The sequence below is a fragment of the Thermobia domestica genome, chromosome 16 (genome assembly GCF_964235325.1).
Source record: "Thermobia domestica chromosome 16, izTheDome1.hap1.1, whole genome shotgun sequence".
Classification (NCBI taxonomy): Eukaryota; Metazoa; Arthropoda; class Insecta; order Zygentoma; family Lepismatidae; genus Thermobia; species Thermobia domestica.
The window spans coordinates 127,422,284-127,441,359 of record NC_137469.1 but is presented as its reverse complement, the minus strand read 5'-3'; the positions used below and the strand labels follow the sequence as shown (position 1 = coordinate 127,441,359).

The 19,076-nt window shown below is 33.9% G+C and overlaps 1 protein-coding gene across 3 annotated transcripts in view; it reads left to right on the top strand.

Moving 5' to 3' along the window:
* Positions 1 to 19,076, top strand: part of LOC145673403 (uncharacterized) — a 501,393-nt gene that overhangs the window by 367,398 nt on the left and 114,919 nt on the right. For all 3 annotated transcript variants that reach the window (XM_081743070.1, XM_081743067.1, XM_081743068.1), the window contains exons 17-21: positions 628 to 752; positions 10,071 to 10,266; positions 12,350 to 12,417; positions 13,722 to 13,938; positions 14,732 to 14,850. In XM_081743070.1, the coding sequence (XP_081599196.1) occupies positions 628 to 752; positions 10,071 to 10,266; positions 12,350 to 12,417; positions 13,722 to 13,938; positions 14,732 to 14,850 (725 nt within the window). The remainder of the gene's footprint in view (positions 1 to 627; positions 753 to 10,070; positions 10,267 to 12,349; positions 12,418 to 13,721; positions 13,939 to 14,731; positions 14,851 to 19,076) is intronic.

Genomic DNA, 19,076 nt, shown 5'->3' with positions numbered 1-19,076 from the left:
TTTTGTTACACAGAATCCAAATTTCGAAACTCTAAGACGATAGACCTTGTCAATTTTCTTTTATGGTCGAAATATTTGAGCGAATTTGGATAGGAAGGCCACACGTTTTTCACCCATAACACAAAAGGTTTCGAAACCTAGATTCTGTGTAACAAAATAAATCGAATCCATACCCTGGGGTCCGGCGTACAAAACTTTTATTTTTTATTTTTATTTTTATTTTTAATTTTTTTAATTTTTTTTTGTTTGTGGCTGTGCTATAGGTAATTTCATATTTAAGATTGCAGGTTTAATTCATCAACACTTAAACCTTTAGAATGTATTTCAAATACGTAAACTCCAGGCTGCGCCCAGAAACCTGGCCATCCGATGGCAGAATGCTGCCGAATAAATTAATAACATTTTATTCATACTTTTCTTGTAATGTGAAATTAATTCAGGAAATAATTTGAGAACTATTTACGAAGTTCATACGTTGAATTGATATGAGTCGCTTAATGGTTTGATTTTCATGTGTAAAGACAAATCAATTGTTATTACTCTACATGAAAGGAAACTCGATTTTACCAAACATTATTTATTATATTCTCTTAAATGTTTAAGGAACATCTTGCTTTTTTCTTACAGCTTATCCCATTGTTTCATCTCCCCCAGCTTTGGTTGGGAAGAATTACACATCATTAACTATTAGTTTCAATCTTGCTGCCTACCAAGGGAAAGGTACACCTTTATACTTTCAGATTCAATATAAGGTAAGTTGAATTTACATCAGATCAAGCTTTTTCGTTACCCTAGTAAAGAAGCTATGCTAGTAAAGAAACGCTTATGTAAGTCTTTACGTCTGTGGACATTTATGTTTTATAGTATTTCTTTGTTCCTACGAAGAAATATTAACCATTAATTGCAGGTATTCTCAAGTTTATTAAGTTATCCTTAACATCAAACAGAATTGTGTAATCACAGTAACAAAGTTGACCTTTTTAAGTTTCACTTCAAATCGTTCCGAAAAACAAATTTTTACACTTCCTCTTCCACATTTTGGGTATATATACTACAATTGAAACACTTATTGGGTCTCCCTTTGTGTTTGTTAACCTGCATATGGAATTATTTGAACCTCTCTAAACATTCATACATAAAGTTTCTCCCTTGTATTCTTGTAGAACATGACCTAAGTAACATAATATATATTGAACGTGTTTTAGTACATAATTTTCTGAAATGGTCACTTTTGGAGACAACCCCCTGGTAGCAACCTAGTGTGAAAATACCAATTCAATGATCTACACTCCAGTATCACGCTTGCGTAACACACATGAGTTTCTTCTCTCATCTTAAATGCGCGTGTGTAATTCTTTAACTGCGTCATTACTAGAGACCGGATGTTTAGGCATTAAAAACCTGGAAAATAGGCAGGCAAATAGGCACTAAAAATTTAAAAAATAGGCAGTAAAATAGGCACTAAAATGTAACACGAAGTAATGAAGATAAATACTCAATACCATTAAAAAATAGATTCAAGTCATAGATAATGTTCAAAGAATATATAAACATACTTGTTTGTTAATATCTTCTTTTATTGTATATATAAAAACGAAGCTTGTTATGCATTCCATACATACTGGGTGAACCTGAAAGATGTGCACATACTTCGGGAGCTGATTCATGACATCAAAAGAAGACAAAAGGTCCTGTTGCATGTTGTCGAATTCCGCGTCGTGTACGAGTGACAGGGGGGCCAACTTGGAATCCAAAACCGAATCCTGGCAATTGGAACGAGACATAAAGGTGTTCACATATAGTGGGGGAACAAAATTGATAAAGTTGCATAGAAAGTGAATCCGTAGGATATACATTGCCAAAAGCAGCAACAGTTGTTTTCCGTTAGTCCTTGCATCTAAGGCTTAGAAAAGTATTGTTGCCAACATAACAAATTGGTGTGTTGGTCGCCATATTAGATCAAAAATGGCGAATCTAAAATTTATATAATACCAAAATTCATTAAATTCAATTGAAATATTGGCATTACGGATAGAAAAATTAAAGATTGAAACATCCACACTGTTTTAAAAGGTAAGAAAATATATAATACAGAAACATTTGAGGGCAATGAAGGTGAAAGTGCAATACCAAAGCGTGATGCTTGCATGCGAAGCCACTGATTAGAAAACGTATGAAGCCATTGACACATGCAGCAACTACTACATGTTGCGATGCAAGAGAACACCAAACCGAGATTAGTATTACAAAAATGGAATCTGAACTTCCATGGATATTAAGCAGAACTGCCTCTAACACTCAAGAAAATGTATCTGTCTTAGCGGAAATCGTTCAACCAGAAGCTCACTGATGATGACACCCTAGTTAGAACCGTTGCGCTTTGTTCAATTCTACCTGCACCAGCTTCATATTGTGGTACGATTTGGACACCTACAATGAGATGTAAGTTAATTTCACAACATTTGGGCCAGCAGCACACTGTCAAAACATTTGATCAGGCTCTTTACTGTAAAGCAAATGAGTTGGTATGTCGAATAAAGGGGAAACCCGCGGCGTGATAGTTAGACTTGGTAGATTTCACATGATTCTGGTGTCTTTGTTAGCTTTAGGCTAACCATTAGATGGTTCAGGACTGGAAAACTGTTGGATTGAAAGTGGAATTTTCGCAGAAATCACATCATCAAACATAATGAAAGATGAAATGTATAACCATGCAATCAGAGCTCACAAACTTACCTTTGAAGCTATTTGGCATATATTGATGAATGAATTTGTGTATTGGTTGAACAATCCAGATGGGGGATGCGAATATGATGTACAGGAATACGCATTAAGAATGCAGATCTTTCAACAATGAAGATTATGAAAAGTCAGAAGCACAGTGAAGGAGTTAACATGTAATCTTCCAGCATTTGTAACAAGACTACAGGAATTTGCAGGTGAGCATGCATATCAGTTAACTTTTAGATTTTTGTTGACCTACTTGGAAGAAGTGAATACACTTCTCAGCTTTATAAGAGCAGAACGTGAAGGAAACTGGCACAAGCACTTAGAAGCTTTCTAAAATATGCAGTCTTTGATTACTGCTTATAGCCATACAAACTACTGTAGATGGGGTCCAGTGTACCTTACATGCATACGAGATTTGCCACACTTTTTCGCTGAAGTTTATGCAGAATTCACAAATGGTCATTTTGTTATCAAAAGAAGCAAGCCACAGTTTGTAAATATAGAAACTGATCAAGCCATTGAACATGTCAACAAGATTTGCAAGGTAACAGGTGGCATAATAAAAAATGCTCGGAATGAATCTGCCAGACAGCGATGGGAACTCAGTTACAATGAACTTGGACATCTGGCTGAAGAGGTAAATAAGCTCTTCAACATTGACATTCAAACACCATTCAGCCTCAAGGAACAACAGAAGAAACGACTAGAGAGGGACATCACTGATGTAGCAGTATTAAAAGAACAACTTGTGCGCTTTAAAGTTTCGTGATATCAACAATGATTTGAGAGTGATATCGATAGGAGATGTAATCCGGGAAGATACTGCACATGACATTCTCAATGCTTTTGAAAATGGCAAATGGATTATTGACACTATCGTTAAGATGTCTAATTCCTGAATCTCAAATTATCTGTTTGAGACTATACAAAAATCAAACCCAGAAACATTCAAAGACATAACGTCACAACGAAATGGGGCAAACCTAATACATCTGGAGTCTGCCACAGAAGTTAATCAGCGACTAATTACATACATAGCACGATATCCAAATGTTGATGTTCGATTTCCCTTACAGCATGAGTTGTTTGAATATCCTCCGTCTCTGTTCACATTGGACTTTTCAGTTAACACTGGACATGAGGCTGCTTTATTTCAGCTTTTAACACAGGATACAGTAGCCACTGCAAACATTGATGATCTTCAGGGCTCAGTACTGATTACTGATGGTATGGCTTGTATGCACAAGATTGGTAAACCAAAGAATGGTAAAACATTTGGAGACCTTGCAGATTCTTTCACTGAACTTATATATATATATATATACTTTTTTAATTATTCAGCAACATACACTAGGATTGATCTTGTTTTTAATAGGTATGATTCTCCGTCTATTAAATCCCATACAAGATTTAGATCTGGAAACGCTTTACCCATTAGAAGGATTATTCAAGACAGAGGAACGCCACTTCCAGCATCATGGAGGCATTTTATGGCGCTACCGCAGAACAAAGAGAACCTTGTTTGTTTTCTCAATGAGGAACTTTTTAAACATTTTAAAAAAATATCAGAAAAGAAATTACTAATTGTTGGAGGCCTTCCATCTGGTAAAGCAGTACACTCTGCAGCCAAGGACATCCTGGACCTACATTTAGATCAAGAAAAAGAGACACAAGAATATTGTTGCATGTGAAACATGCATTAGATGAAGGGTTTACATGTCTTGTAGTCCTTCTTGTGTGGTATAATTCAGGCCCTCGCGTATTAATGAAGAGAAGCAACCCAAGTAGATCAACACCAATCCATAAAATTGTGTCTGATAAGCCCTCGGCATACGGTCCTCTCTGCTTTCATTTCATACCATGATAGGCTGTGATACAACCAGTCAAATAAGTAGACATGGGAAGAAGTTACCTTGGAAAGTATATGAGGACAACTATGAATTACTGACATCTGTGGGACTGGAAAACAAAGTTACTTCTAATGTATTCAAGAGAATTGCATATTTCGTTGTCCTCCTTTTTAACTCCAAACCAACTGTATCCGAAGTAAATGATCTTAGATTGAAGGTATTTCATCAGAAAGACTTCAAAAACTGTCCCAACAGAGGATGCTTTACGCCAGCATGTCAAAGGAGCAAACTATCAAACGATCGTTTGGAAGAGACCACTTCAGCAACATCAAAAGCAGATTGCGGCTAACAGACATCCTACGTACCAATTATAACAATGCTTCTACCAGTCCCTACAGAGTATTTGCGTATCACAAGCTGTAAGTGCAAAACAAAATGTAAAACATCTTGTTCGTGTAAATACGCAAGACGTTCATGTTCTCAAGCATGTGACTTTTAGAATCATGTGTGCTATAATGATTATGCATCTCAAGGCAACTTATCAGACTCAGAAATTGAAGTAGATGCTGAAGAGTCGTACTGACTATATAGATGACACTGTGAGAATTCAGAAATGAAACTTTCTTTTCGTTTTACAATTACAGCTTTATAGTTAACTTACAGTCCACTTTCATGTAATGTATTCAATTGGTATTGTTTTCAATTTAAAGTATTAACAAGACACTAACATTAATACCTTTAACTAAGAACTTTAGTAAAGTGACCTAACAATCTTGACCTTAAATACAAAAAATGGCTTAAACAATGTGCGCAAATATTTTCATTTACTTGTGTGCATCCTGAGCTTTCATTTGTTACCCTAAATGACTAAATTCTAATTATCTTGTATTACGCAATTTGCCATTATTTACGCCATCTTTAAACCAACATGGCGGCCACCGTACCAACTGCTGAGGCTGGCAACATTACTTTTCTAGTTCTTGATACCAATGTCTATCTAGATAAAATAGTTGCCAGTTTTGGCAATGAAAATCCTACAGGGTTACAAATTTCTACATTTTGTTACCCTACTAATACTTCGGGAGGTGGTACGTGACATTCAAGAGGACTTTTTGTCTTCTTTTCATGTCACAAATCACCTCTCAAAGTATGTGCACATCTTTCGGTTCCGTTCCAATTGCCAGGATTTAATTTTCGATTCCAAATTGGCTCTCTGTCAGTCGTACACGACACGGAATTCGACAAAATACAAGAGGACATTTTGTCTTCTTTTGATATCACTAATCACCTCCCGAAGTATGTACATATCTTTGAAGTTCACCATGTATATATATCGTAACGTACCACGTGCTTGTGTTTACAAACACTTAATATGTGTGTTTTATTTATGTTATATAAATTATATATTTTCCCAATGAAGGCTTATTTTGAAGAAAATGCATAGAATATGCAATATTAGGCACTAAAGCAATTTTTAGGCAGTAAAGGTCGAAATAGGCAAAATAGGCAAAATAAAATTGGCTTAAATCGAAACTATAAATCCCCATATAAACTTTAAAACGTTATTTTTGATCATATTTTTAATAATAAAGAATAGGCATTTTGCCTAACATCCGGTCTCTAGTCATTACTATTAAGTCATGAATAAAATGTAACGAGGATTATAATTAGAGAAAACTTTTAGCAGACAAGTCAGAAATATTCCTTGCGTTGAATAGCAAAACCAAACGAAAACCTCCTTTTCAGGGTAAAAGACTCAGACAATATTGTGGTGATTTTCGATCGATACTTGTTGCAAATGAAGGAAAAATGTAAACTACTGTTCTTCTAATTTTTTCAACAAATCGCAAATGCATTTGAGTAAATTCCGTCAGCTTGAACTGCAAGTAATGTCGTAATGACCCTTTATTTTGTCTTATGATTATAGAGTGGCGCAGTCTGTGTACTCACTTTTCTTTCTTAACTCCTACGCCACAGATGCTTGGTAGTTCTTCCTTAACCTGAGAATTGAATCTATAATATGTCCTCATGCGTAGAACTTGAGAGAGTCATATTTTCTTTCTCTGTAAGCCAGAACTTAATGCTTTATGATAACCATACCGCCTATTAAGATGGAATTGATGCTGAAGTATATCCCCATTAACGTATTCATTGTGACACTAGCAAGACAGCAGAGTATAGGACGATTAATGGAATGCAGCCCAAAATTGTGATTAACTTTTAAACTTTTGGCTTGAAACTCCGAAATTTACATTTTGGTATTCTTTTAACCTATGAAAGGTAACGAGATGAACTACCCAAACTTACAAGGGTACATACCCCGTCCTATACTTCCATACCAAATTTTTAAATTTGACAATTTCTAAAATTTAAGGTGCGTCCCATGTACCTCTCCCAAAATTTCGGAGTTGGCCAAGGTTCCATTGCTATAATTTAGAGGAGTGCTTCTTTGCACCCCTAGGTAATTGACCTATGGGGAAACCCCTAGGTCATTGACACTGGACCATGGTTTCTTGCTGGCAGCTACACCGTGGGTCAGTACTATTGCCAAGAATATAAACCAATGATCCTGGAGTAAAAATGTTAAATTTAACGTTATTTTACACCTAAATGCATAATAATAATATATTTTCAACACCAATTCCTTGCATTTTCCTGTTGGGGAGGAAGCTAATACATCATTTCAAAGTGAATCTAACAGAAACGAAACCTTAGCCAGAATGACTGGTATGGGAATAGAACATGAGCAACGCAAAATTACGAAGCGAAATATTACTGTTCCGAGATATCTTCCATTGCCAAATTTTCATTATTGTAACTTAAGTACACGCGGTTTCCGATTTTCGTAAACTTGAAATACGTAAGAAATTTCGGATATAAGTAAAATTTTCGAACGGTAATTACAGCTTAAGTAATTAGTACGAAAAGGTAGATTTAAATTTCGAAGTTGTATTTTAAGAGCCATCTAGTGAATGAGGCATGAAGTACGTGTTACTCTGACGACGTTGTACTTGTCATGAAGAGCACAAAACACGTAAATTGACTATCTGTAATATTATTTATTAGGGAAATTAGGTAATATTGTTTTGATGTCTTCTGGTTCTTGTCCTGGTTCATTTGATATTCGAGAACAATTTATCATTAAATGTTTCCTATGTCTCAAAATCCTATTTCTTAATTTCTCTTTGTATTAAACTTAACTACCAGAAGACTCCGCTCAGAGCTTATGAAAATCCGGATTTCGCTAAATTGGTTGGCATTGCAGTATGTTGTGTATTTTGGTCGCCTGATGAAAAGTCTCAATGGGACGAAGCCTAGAAACTCCACGCTTTTGAGATATCCACCTAATTATTATTTTTTGTTTACAAGCGAGCGTATGTCTTTAAGTGACGATAATAACATTGCCCAATAAATAAAAACTTTTTTATACCTCCGCAATCAAAGAAGGTGATTCTTAAGAAAACGGTCACGCTGATTTCGAAAATCGCCATTAAAATATCTTGTCACATCAATTTCAAAAGCTTTAACAGATTTATTATTCGGATTATAGATAGTCCAGCCACGATTATCCGACACAGTTTTCGGGACATTTCTATGCCTTTATTTAACCGATTTACAGCAAATTTGAATGGTACGCATCTAAGGATATCTAGTTATATTGCCCAAAATGTGAAACAGATCGATTGAATAGGGACTGAGATATAGCCCGGAGACTGTGTCGGATAATCGGGGTCCTACTGTATTATAAATACATTAAAACGTTTCGATATAGATTGTTACATGGTCAGCCTGTATTGCTTTAACATGTTTATAAAATCGTGCACGTCTCTTTTTAAATCAGCTTACTGAATCATTTGTAATAATGCCGTAGAGAAGAACTGAAAAACTTTAATGTTAACGGAGGTAAGATGTTTATAAAAGGCCTTGGAAATATCTATTCAAACTTATGGTGATTTCATTATTAAGTGTCTCCCTTTGTCAGGCTATATCTACTTCATTGATACCTAACGAGATATGTGTCTTACCTTTCTTACAAACGCTTGCATTTGTGCTGCGCCTTGTAATCCTGTTTACTCTCGCCCAGAAGGAACCTACAATAGTCTCCCATTATTGCAGAATCCTTACGATCTTGGTGTCTCTTCTCAATCATGGAAATGTCTTGGTGAAACCTATCCCCTTGTTTATCACTAACATTTCCTAGATTGTCAGGGAAAAGGTCTAGATGTGAATGAAGGAAATGAATTTTGAAGTCATACTGCCACCGATGTTTTTGTAGACCAGTTTTCCGTAATTTTCTTCTTTTCTTTTTCCAAGAAACCCGCGTACGACGCTTTTAAAGGACTCTCAAGCTGTTAACTCAGATAATATTATCAAACGTTTCGTCCAAAATGACTCTTCTAATTTGGAACCCAATAAAAAATCCTTCCTTCAATTTAGCATACGTGATCTCAGGAAACATTTTTCAGGTACGTAAAACCATCATCATGATTGTTGAGTTCTTTAACAAAGTTCTTCATCAATCCAAGTTTTATATGCAAGGGTGGAAGAATTTTATGAGGAGCCATACACGTGCGGAGAGATCTTATCAACAACTCTGAATTCTGACACCTCACATAGGGATTTGTTTTCAAGGTAAGCTGATTGCGATAAGATGGTGCATAGGTTTTGTCACTTTGAATCATCGATGGGCTATAAAAACGAAAAAAAAAAGTAATGTTATGCGGCGCGAGGGACCAAATAAATGAAATATTTATAATCTAAGTGGCTTACAATTTGTGTTCTTAATTAGCGATTTTGTCGCTAAATCTAGCGATTTGATAACATATTTTAGAAAGGATATTTGTTTCGTTTACTATTGTTAAACTAGGGATTTAGCGACTTTTAAAATGTACAGCGAATAAACTAGCATTATTTCCATTACAATAAGGTTTTCAGCTACTTTTGGCAGTACGTTTAGTGATATTTTTGTTAACGTTGTTAGCAACACTGCTTATAATTATTATCTACTTGAACAAAGAGATACGAGCGCTTTGAGAGGGCACAATGTCCTTATGGCAAAGTATTTTAAACTTCCACTCTTCGATTATTGACGGTTAACTGGGCTTACATTACGTTCTTCATTTCAGTAAATTACATGTATGAGCGAAATATATATCATGCAATATCTCAGAGCTGTGACGTGATGTGCAATAATTGTTGTCATTTTCATTTTCTACGCACGAAAATCATTCAGAATCAGCTCTTATTTTCCCGGTAAAAATCATGTTGGAGAGTATAATCAGCGGATATCTAAAAAACGTGGGGTTTTTGGGCTTCGTCAGGGGACCAAAGTACACAATATACTGAAATACTAGCCGATTTAACTGAACCCGAATTTCCATAAGCTCTGAACGGGGTCCTTTTTCCACTGTGTTCTCTTCCAGTGCAGGTTTTGCTTTTTAATAAAAAATATCTTAAATCATTTAGTTATTCGTTTATCATTTTTTAAAGCTTAAAGGTGAACGTGAGTGGATGAAGCAGCCACCATATGCTATTCGAGATTATGGAAGCGGCGTTGGAGTAAAAGACCTGACAGGATTACTTCCAGGGAAAGTGTACATCATCAGAATTATTTTAATTGATGCGGATGGTAGTGCCTATCAACAAGAAAACGTACCAGAGTTAGAAGCTTCTACCGAATGTGAAAGTAAGTGGTTTTCTCATTCAAATTTCGTTCTGTACAATGTCAAATTAAACTAAATTAATAAAGTGTTTCTTGTATGGAAAAATGAGTAATGTATTGCAACATTTAATTTTTACAAATAGAAAAAATACGTTATTTATTATGCCAAATTTTCATTTCTATATTTGTGATTAGTGACAGATTTAGATATGTAAAAATAGTTTTTATGTTTAGCTATATTTACGGTTTAATAACACTATCTAATTAAATGTGCAATCTAGACAAAACTCATCTAGCTTTTGGGGATGGAAATGGTAACTACTTAATTAGGCATAAGCCCAAAAATGGTGTTTGTATGTACCATATGAGTGTTATGCAAGTGCTAACATGTTTTACTTAATATCTGCTATAATTTCATATAATTGATTTTACTATTAATAAGTACTAAATCTAAACTTGATATTCCCATCTCTTAGGAAGAAAACAGGTTGGAAATTACCTTATATTATCTTGAATATATTTTAATAACAGCAGAAGTATATCAAATTATCACAAATAAAATTATATGAGGGTGAGAGAATAAGTCATGGTAACTCAGTAATATTTCGACTATTGAAGTCTGTATTAACAATGTGCTATATACAACTGAGAGTGTATCCTTAATGGATAATTTGTTGGTAGAAATTATGAAAGAAAACGTAAGTAATTTTGTGATATACATACGCATTAACGCACATACTACCAAAATTCGTCTCATTATGATAAACCCTCAAAACAAGTCATGGCAACCCAGTAATTTTTAACGATGTGCAAATGTGGACGGAAAACGTAGACTGCAGAAGGAAGTCTAACATTAGTACTTTACCCTCTGGTCAATTGATGTTTCTGTGTGTTGTTGTTGTACTGGATGAACGCTGAGCTCTGGGAAAATAATTATGAGTCAATCATGGTCTAGAATGGAAGTGACCAGAGTGGAAGAGCGATCGTACATCAAAGTAACCGTTCTCCAGGGAAAAATGCGAGTGAGCGTGATCAAAAGTTGGCAGAAACCTTGAGAAATAACACTGCCATATCGAGCTGTTGCAAGATTTGTAACAGCTTTTCAGCGAGGACGCCAAGTAACCAGAGGCATAGAACAGTCAAACTGGCCTGTAAGTGTACGGGCTGATATGTCACATGCCGTGCTGTTGTGGGTGAACGAGAAACGATGGACGCTGAGGGACCATGATTTCATAAGCATGTTACAAAGACTTCCTGCAGCGACATCAACTACGTGCCATTAGACAGAAGAGTCCGTATCTACTGCATAATGCAATCAAACTGCACAATGATGCAAAGTCACATAAGACAGCTTCTGTATAGGATCTACTGCTGCGATGGGGATAGAAAGAGTTGGAGCAATCAGTGCATTCATCGGATTTGTCCTGTGATTTGGATCCCATCAAGCAAGGTGAAGAAGCCAGTTGAAGAAACCACTGCGTGGTAGATGATATGCGACCCGCCTATGAACATGCTATGCGTGAACAGAAGAACCACTTCAGACATAGTGCAGCGATGGTGCTGAATATGGTATTCGATATCTTCAATATCGACGGCAATGTACGATATAATTTTGACATTTCCCATGAAAGGATCCAAGACCTAAAAGTCAAATTTGCAATGATATATACCAAAATGCTAGAGAACAACTAACAATCAACAATCTCTACTTTTGACAATTCCCGAATTTGGAGTGGGCCATATATATATATATATACCTTCCGAAGATTAAGAAGGAAGTATCATAGTACCCGTTTCCTATAGGGAAAGATGGAAAGCTGGATTAAACCAATTAAAGGATTACTGACCTGAGAAAGAAAATTCCAAAACAGTGGTGATAAATATGTCGTATGTGGATGTGAAAGGCAATTTGATCAAGGGTAAGTATGCAAGAGTAATTTAATCAGAAGCATGTACCTATAATAATTGATGTTGACTGATTGGATTTTCAAAGGATTAGAAATATAACGTTACTTTATTCTGAATACTTAGAAAGCATGCAAGTTTAAATATATTCAGTGATAAGAGGTTTGCAACTCACACTTACAATTATGTTTACTTTTTTCAGTACCAAAACCTGACTTTCACTTTAATTTCATGAACGTAGCAGCAAAAAGTTTCGAAGTATCATGGGAGGTAAGCCGAAATTGCTTATATAATCTTGAAGTTAATTCAATATTCTACAAGTCTGTGACTGTGTAAGGCAAACTTTTTTCCACTGCTAACGCCGTGAAAGGTATAGACTGCAGGGAAAATTTAGTACTTTTTAAAAATTATCTTTTGCAAATGAATTACTAGCTCTATTTAGATAGTACCTCATGTATTCAATGCACAAAATTTGTAGGTAATGAGCAAAATATTTATCTGCTGGATTAACCGACTGTTTTCTTTGTGTGGATTCATGATGATTACAATGCAAGTATTTTTTTAACCACAGTGTTACGTTCTATTAAACGCTAACATTGAAACTTGCTATCGTGTATCCGTAGAAAAATGCTATCGTGTATTCAGACTTATATGAGAAATACTTTTATAGTCTTTCTTCTTTCATGAAATTATTGTAGATCTCCATGCAGTATCCCAATATTTTTATCTAAACATCAATTTACAGTTATATATTAAGTAAACAAAAGAAATGTTATATCGAAATACATGGAAAGCCATTTTTCTTCCTTAATACATACACATCAATTAAACCGACTAAGTCAAATCAAAATAATCTACAAAGATAAGTGATTGCATTCTAACTAAAATCCAAAATCCCGGCACATCTCATATAGGTTTCTAGATAAAATGTACACAGAGCTAGAAGTGGGCCGTTCAGAGCACTACAGACTCAAGGTCAATTACCGAAGTTTGAGAAAAAGTCTGTACGATACACTTAAGTACATAGAGCAGGCAATAATACTAATTTTTACATAATAAAGTATATATCCAATATCTAAACGTGGATCTCTTGGTTTTATTTTTTCTAAATTCTTCCGGAAATTATTTTCCTTGCAATTTAAGTAAAATTTGTCTGGTTAAATATACTTTTATAGAACACAAATTGAAGATATTCATAAATAAAATTACTTAAACTCATCTTAAAAGTGAGACTTTAACGCAGGCATGCAAATAAGCAACAACATTTAGCTATAGCTAGAGCTACTAGCCTATATCCTAGTCTTTACTGTTTGAAATAAATAATTATTAAATTAGAAAGCTCGCCTGCATGGATGAACCACTCGCCCGGGGTGAGTGGGCAAGTGGTTATTTGCATCCCTGCTTTAACGTGATAGTTTTTAAATATTTTTCCCTAGAGCAGGGCCACCAAAAGCCTATCGAAACATAATTCTGCCTAAGCTAGTGTATAACATAATACTATAAATGATAAAAATGTATAAGTTAGTATTACATAGAAGTAAATATATATTAAGATCATATTTATTATATTTTAGCTCCGTGGTACAGAATTTGTCACATGCGCTGTTATGAATTATGAAATTTACATATTGGAAGACTGGAAATGGACTCTATTCAGCAAACAGGAACTTAGAACAGCAAAATTTTCAAAATTGATTCCCAATACGCGCTATAAGATAAAAGTTAGAGCTAATACTGTCAAGGGATATTCCAGCTTCTCCAAGATAGTCATTGTCACTACAGGATCTGGAGGTATGTTTGTATGTTATTGGCTACTTTCTAACGTATCATCTATAAATATATAGGCCTGTGTAGGAGAAGTTATTTACCTTTTTCCTTCAATACGTATTTTATTTGTGTAATCACATGACGAAGATTTAGCTAGACGTATATTTTCAAAAAACGGTCGATATATTTTAGCAGCTATGTCGAAAACTGCCTGTTATCAAAATACTATTACAAATATAAAGTGTCCTCATGAAACTTAATGACATGTTTATATTCGTACCTCATGCAAATTCTTAGGGTCATCAAGTTTAGAAGGTTCAGGTGGACAAATCATGCAAACGAAACGGAAAAAGTGAAAATGTTTCAAAATTATAACTGGAAACCCGATCAGAAAAAGATCATTAGGAAAACTTAGGCGCCGACGGGAGGGAGATGTCTGGATCTCGTAGAAATAGGAATACAAAGTAGAAATTGGATCTACTTGGTTAAGAACAGAAGTCAGTGGATAACTTTTGTGAATGCGGCATCATTGAATCTCCGTGTTTGGGGCATAGACTTAGATAATTTTATTTAAAAAAATACACAAATGGACATACAGAGAGAAATTATCAAAGTTTGTTTGTTAACTTGTAAAACCTGTACCAAAACGATAAACTTTTCATTAATTGTTTACTGTTCATTTCATAAAGTTTTAGGGAATAAATCTGTTTAGTGGAATATAATTAATAAGTTATATGGAATATAATTAAAATCTATTTATTTTATCAAGTTTTATGGAATTTTTCTTTCTACATTGTAAACGTGTGATTTCTTTCAGTCTCTACGGAGGTCACAAACTTAAGAATCAATAAGCATTCGTCAAAAGATTTTCAAGTTCGGTGGGATCCTCCATCTCATATTGGTGGAAACATAACCCATTATCATTTGACGTATCAGGTATGTTTTTGAGGCTCGCTTATTTTACTAGAAATGTCTTTAAACATTAAATGTTTTTCATCTGAATCATAAACACGAATTTTGCCTTCCTGGTAAGCAAAAATACAGACAAAATAAAATATAATTATATAATCAACCAAGATTAAATAATTATTTTTCCCAGAAGTGAGTAAGATTACGTATTATTTCATGCGTATAAAACATATTTTTCAAGTGTAGTCCAGAGTAAATAACCGAAATACTGACGAAAACTGGGTTTTCATATTTTTAAAAAGCCTAATTTTTTTTTTACTAAACTACAACATTGAAAAATTAGAATCTATATCTTATTTTATGATATCATGTAAAACTCGGATATGTAAGTAAGAAGTAGGAATTATTATTTTTCATAGTATGGTGATTTGAATACATTACATTATTATGTTTAATTTACCTTTTCAATTGTAATCCATGTTTATTACTTTCTTATCATCCAATAACTAAATTGTTTTCAATTCATTCCAGAGTAGATTTTAACTTGTTTCTTGCTCATGTCTATGTTGAACATAACGTTTGTATACCTATTCATAATGTTCAGAAGTATGCAAGCTTAGTGACAATTCGGAAAGTAAGTTATAATTCCGAGGTATACGTGCACGGGTGCAAACATATATAAACATTTCTTCTGCGTGCTAATTTATATGTCTAGAGTAGTGTTTTCATGCAAATATATATACAATTTCGTTTCAAATACATATATAATTTCGTTTTATGTGAAACATATTATTATACAACGTGTAAAATGTTCCACTAGCTGATATTTTGTCTTTAAACAACATGGTATTCGTATAATTACAAGTTATTTTCAGTACGAAGATACCGTAATGAACTTAATAGTGAGGTTAACGTTTTATCTTTTTTTTTTTGCGTTTTCAAGGACGCAATATTGATACAATAATATCTTTATAGGTGTATTCGTGTATATTGCTTTTCAAACATATTGCAATTACATATTATTCCTATCTTATTTTCATGTTTATAATAGTAAAATATAGTTTTTTCTTTTCATAAAGAAGTATTTTTATTGAATACTTTACAAAGCAACATATCTGCTTATACAACTAATATATCGTTAATCCGTACAAAGCAAAACTCTAGCTTTATTTTTGATTAATAGCAATTTATATACAAGTTGAACCATTTATTTCGAAACTCTCTTTTAAGTTTTATACTAATAGATTTGGTGAAATTTTGTACGATGTAAATATGAACAGAGAAGAACATTGCTTGACATACTCTGAAAAATTACCAGACAAACAGTGTTACCTACCCAATATTAAGTTTTATACTTTTGAATGGTACTACGTCATTCATTTTAAGCGAAAATTTACAATAGTACATTTATTATCAACTGTTAGAGACAAAGAACGCAATGGCGTCACAAACATCGTAATTTTGAAATCCTTTTACAGCATTAATAATGCAAGTGATACTGACAAGAGAATAGACTTCCAACGTACTTTAGTGTCCAACACTATGATAGTGATATGACGTACTTTGAAAAGATATGAACAAAGTTACAAGGGATTAAAAACTTCAACCTTTTTTTCGAAAGGGTTTAGTTCGGAAACATACTTAGAGAAGTATTACACCCATACTCCGAGAGGCATTAAGATCATAGTTTTGCCCACAACGATTTGATATCTTTCTTTGGTTAGGTTTGCAATGATGCTTAAAGTTATACAAAGAACTTTGCTCTAATGCTACAAAAACAAAGAAAAGCTACAATCATTGTACAATCTTCCCGCAGATAAGCTAAATGAGTGAACAAACGCATTTTCTTTTCAAGGTAGAAGCACCAAAACCATTCACAAATCAAGTAACTATTTTAGATGAATGACACTTGTTCATACTATGCCAAGTATTTTGTTTTCACGGATGGAAATTTCCCAACATCTTGCCGAAGATCAGTTGGAAGAAATAAAAACAGCTGCCAAAAGACAGTATAACTCTGTTTTGATTATCACAACGGGTACACTAGGCAGAAAATATGAATTGCCACTTAATAAATTGCTTTTCTCATAAGCATCGAAATACGTAAGCGAATTTGAGTAGTGTTAATGCTAAACATATTTCTTAAGGTATACAAGTAAAAATATGTAAACTGATATAAGGATGTTACTTCACACCATATCACACACGAATTTACTGAATTATATGGTTTCCTTCCTTTTGATTTCGCAAGATAATAATATCAAAGGCGATTAGTAAACACATGATGAGAAATAGTTTTTGCTAACCATTCAGATGGGTGATGCTACTATCATTATTTTAAATAAGCATTACCGGTTTGGAGGATGATGTCAGCCTTAGCTGAGAGATATATTATCAGCAACGTTGATTAAACTGATTTTTGGAAGCAGGTAGTGACTCAATGATAAATGAACAACCAAAATGGAACTAGATTACACGGCTGACATCGGGACTAGTGTGAAAATTATATCGAGTACCGGTAACGTTGTACGAAAGCTTTAGTTCTCAAACTGAATTGTATGCTTATTTCTGCTCCTTCTATCTTAGTTGCTTTTTACCTTCATCCCAGAAGCCTTATTTGGAGTTACTGGCTGTTCTTTACAGATATGATCTTACCGTCATAGCTCTTGTTCTGAGTAGTGTGAAGACTGTAAAAGATGAATCCAAATTTAGTTGTTTTAGTCTAGTATTACAAACATTTAATTAATGTATACTCAAAATATCGAATATACTCTTCCTGGGGCACCGATTAGTACACGTTGTGATTTATTTGCTTTGAAGAATGGCTTCAAAGAGTTTATACTCGTTTGTTTATACAGTACTACCTTAATAGCTAAAATAGATAAGATTAATAGAAACCTTTTGAAACTCATGTAAGTCTTTGAAGCGAGTTGAAACGAATTGAAAACCCAATGAATTGGCTACTCGTTCTAAGGCATTCGTAATAGATAAGACTGACGAATAAGTTTGAAACGTATATAAAAGTCTGAAGCTAGTTGAAAGCCCAGTGCAATGGCTACTCGTTTTTAAACCTTACATAATACATACGATTAGTAAAACTATTCTTACTTACTTACTCGCTCTTAGAACGTTCATGTATAAATGAATGAGAAAATGTTTGAAGCACGTTCGAATATCTGAAGAGATTTTTAAAAAAAAACAGTAGATTACTGTTCGTTCTTAGGCCTTTCATAACAGATAACATTAATGCATAGTATTTAAAGCTCATGTAAATCTGTGGAGCAAGACAATGCGAGTTAAAATATATGGATTGACTACTTGTTCTTAGATCGTTTATAATAGAAAAAAATAGTGGAAAATATTTGAAATGCATTTACATGTTTGAAGTGAGTTGGAAACCTATTGAAACGATTTTAATATACGGATGTTGAAGGCGTATCTAAATGAAATATCCAAAAGTGGAATCATATGCTTTGAAGAAACTCTCCAGTTTAAGTTAACCTTCCTAATGTTTTTTGATATGCAGTGAGGCATACAGTATATAATTAGTTTTTAACACATAAAATCGTAAACTATTCTGCAGAGAGGCTATAATACCTTTGTTACTAACAGTTATTCTGATCTCGATCGACTACAGTAGTAGTAGTAGCTGATAGACGTAGAGAAATACGTTATGGTGTGGTTTATGACAATACTTTGTTCCTGAGTAATAGGAGGTTCGTAAGTACCTACGTAATACATCGTAACAAACTATTTTACATTTCTTAATATTTTTCATTGTACAAGCTTTGCTTTAGTAGACTTAAATCAGATTTAAACTACTCACTGAGCAAAACAATACGTTTATACGCAATATTTATTATTAACGCAGTGTTTTGCCCAGCGAGTATTTTAAATCGGTTTCTTAATATTGTTATATTTATAATTACGTAAGTTTTCTATGAATAAAAAACCATCAGCGTATAAACGAGTGTTTGTACTTAAAAATGGTGGTGTATGTCTATAATTATTTCACTTAACACCTATAAGCTGCTATATTGAAGGCGCAAGTATAATCCATTTCAATAACAGAAAAGTTTTAATTGTGTTAAATTATAATGTTTGTTTCTTGGCCGTATCTATGTTCTTAGTAAACACATTGTTTATGGAATTATCTAATTATCTCATTAGTAAAGCTTGATCAATTATTATTCGCACTTTTTTTTTTAAATCGCATAAGGATATAGTATAATTTAGTCATCATTTCCAAGTAA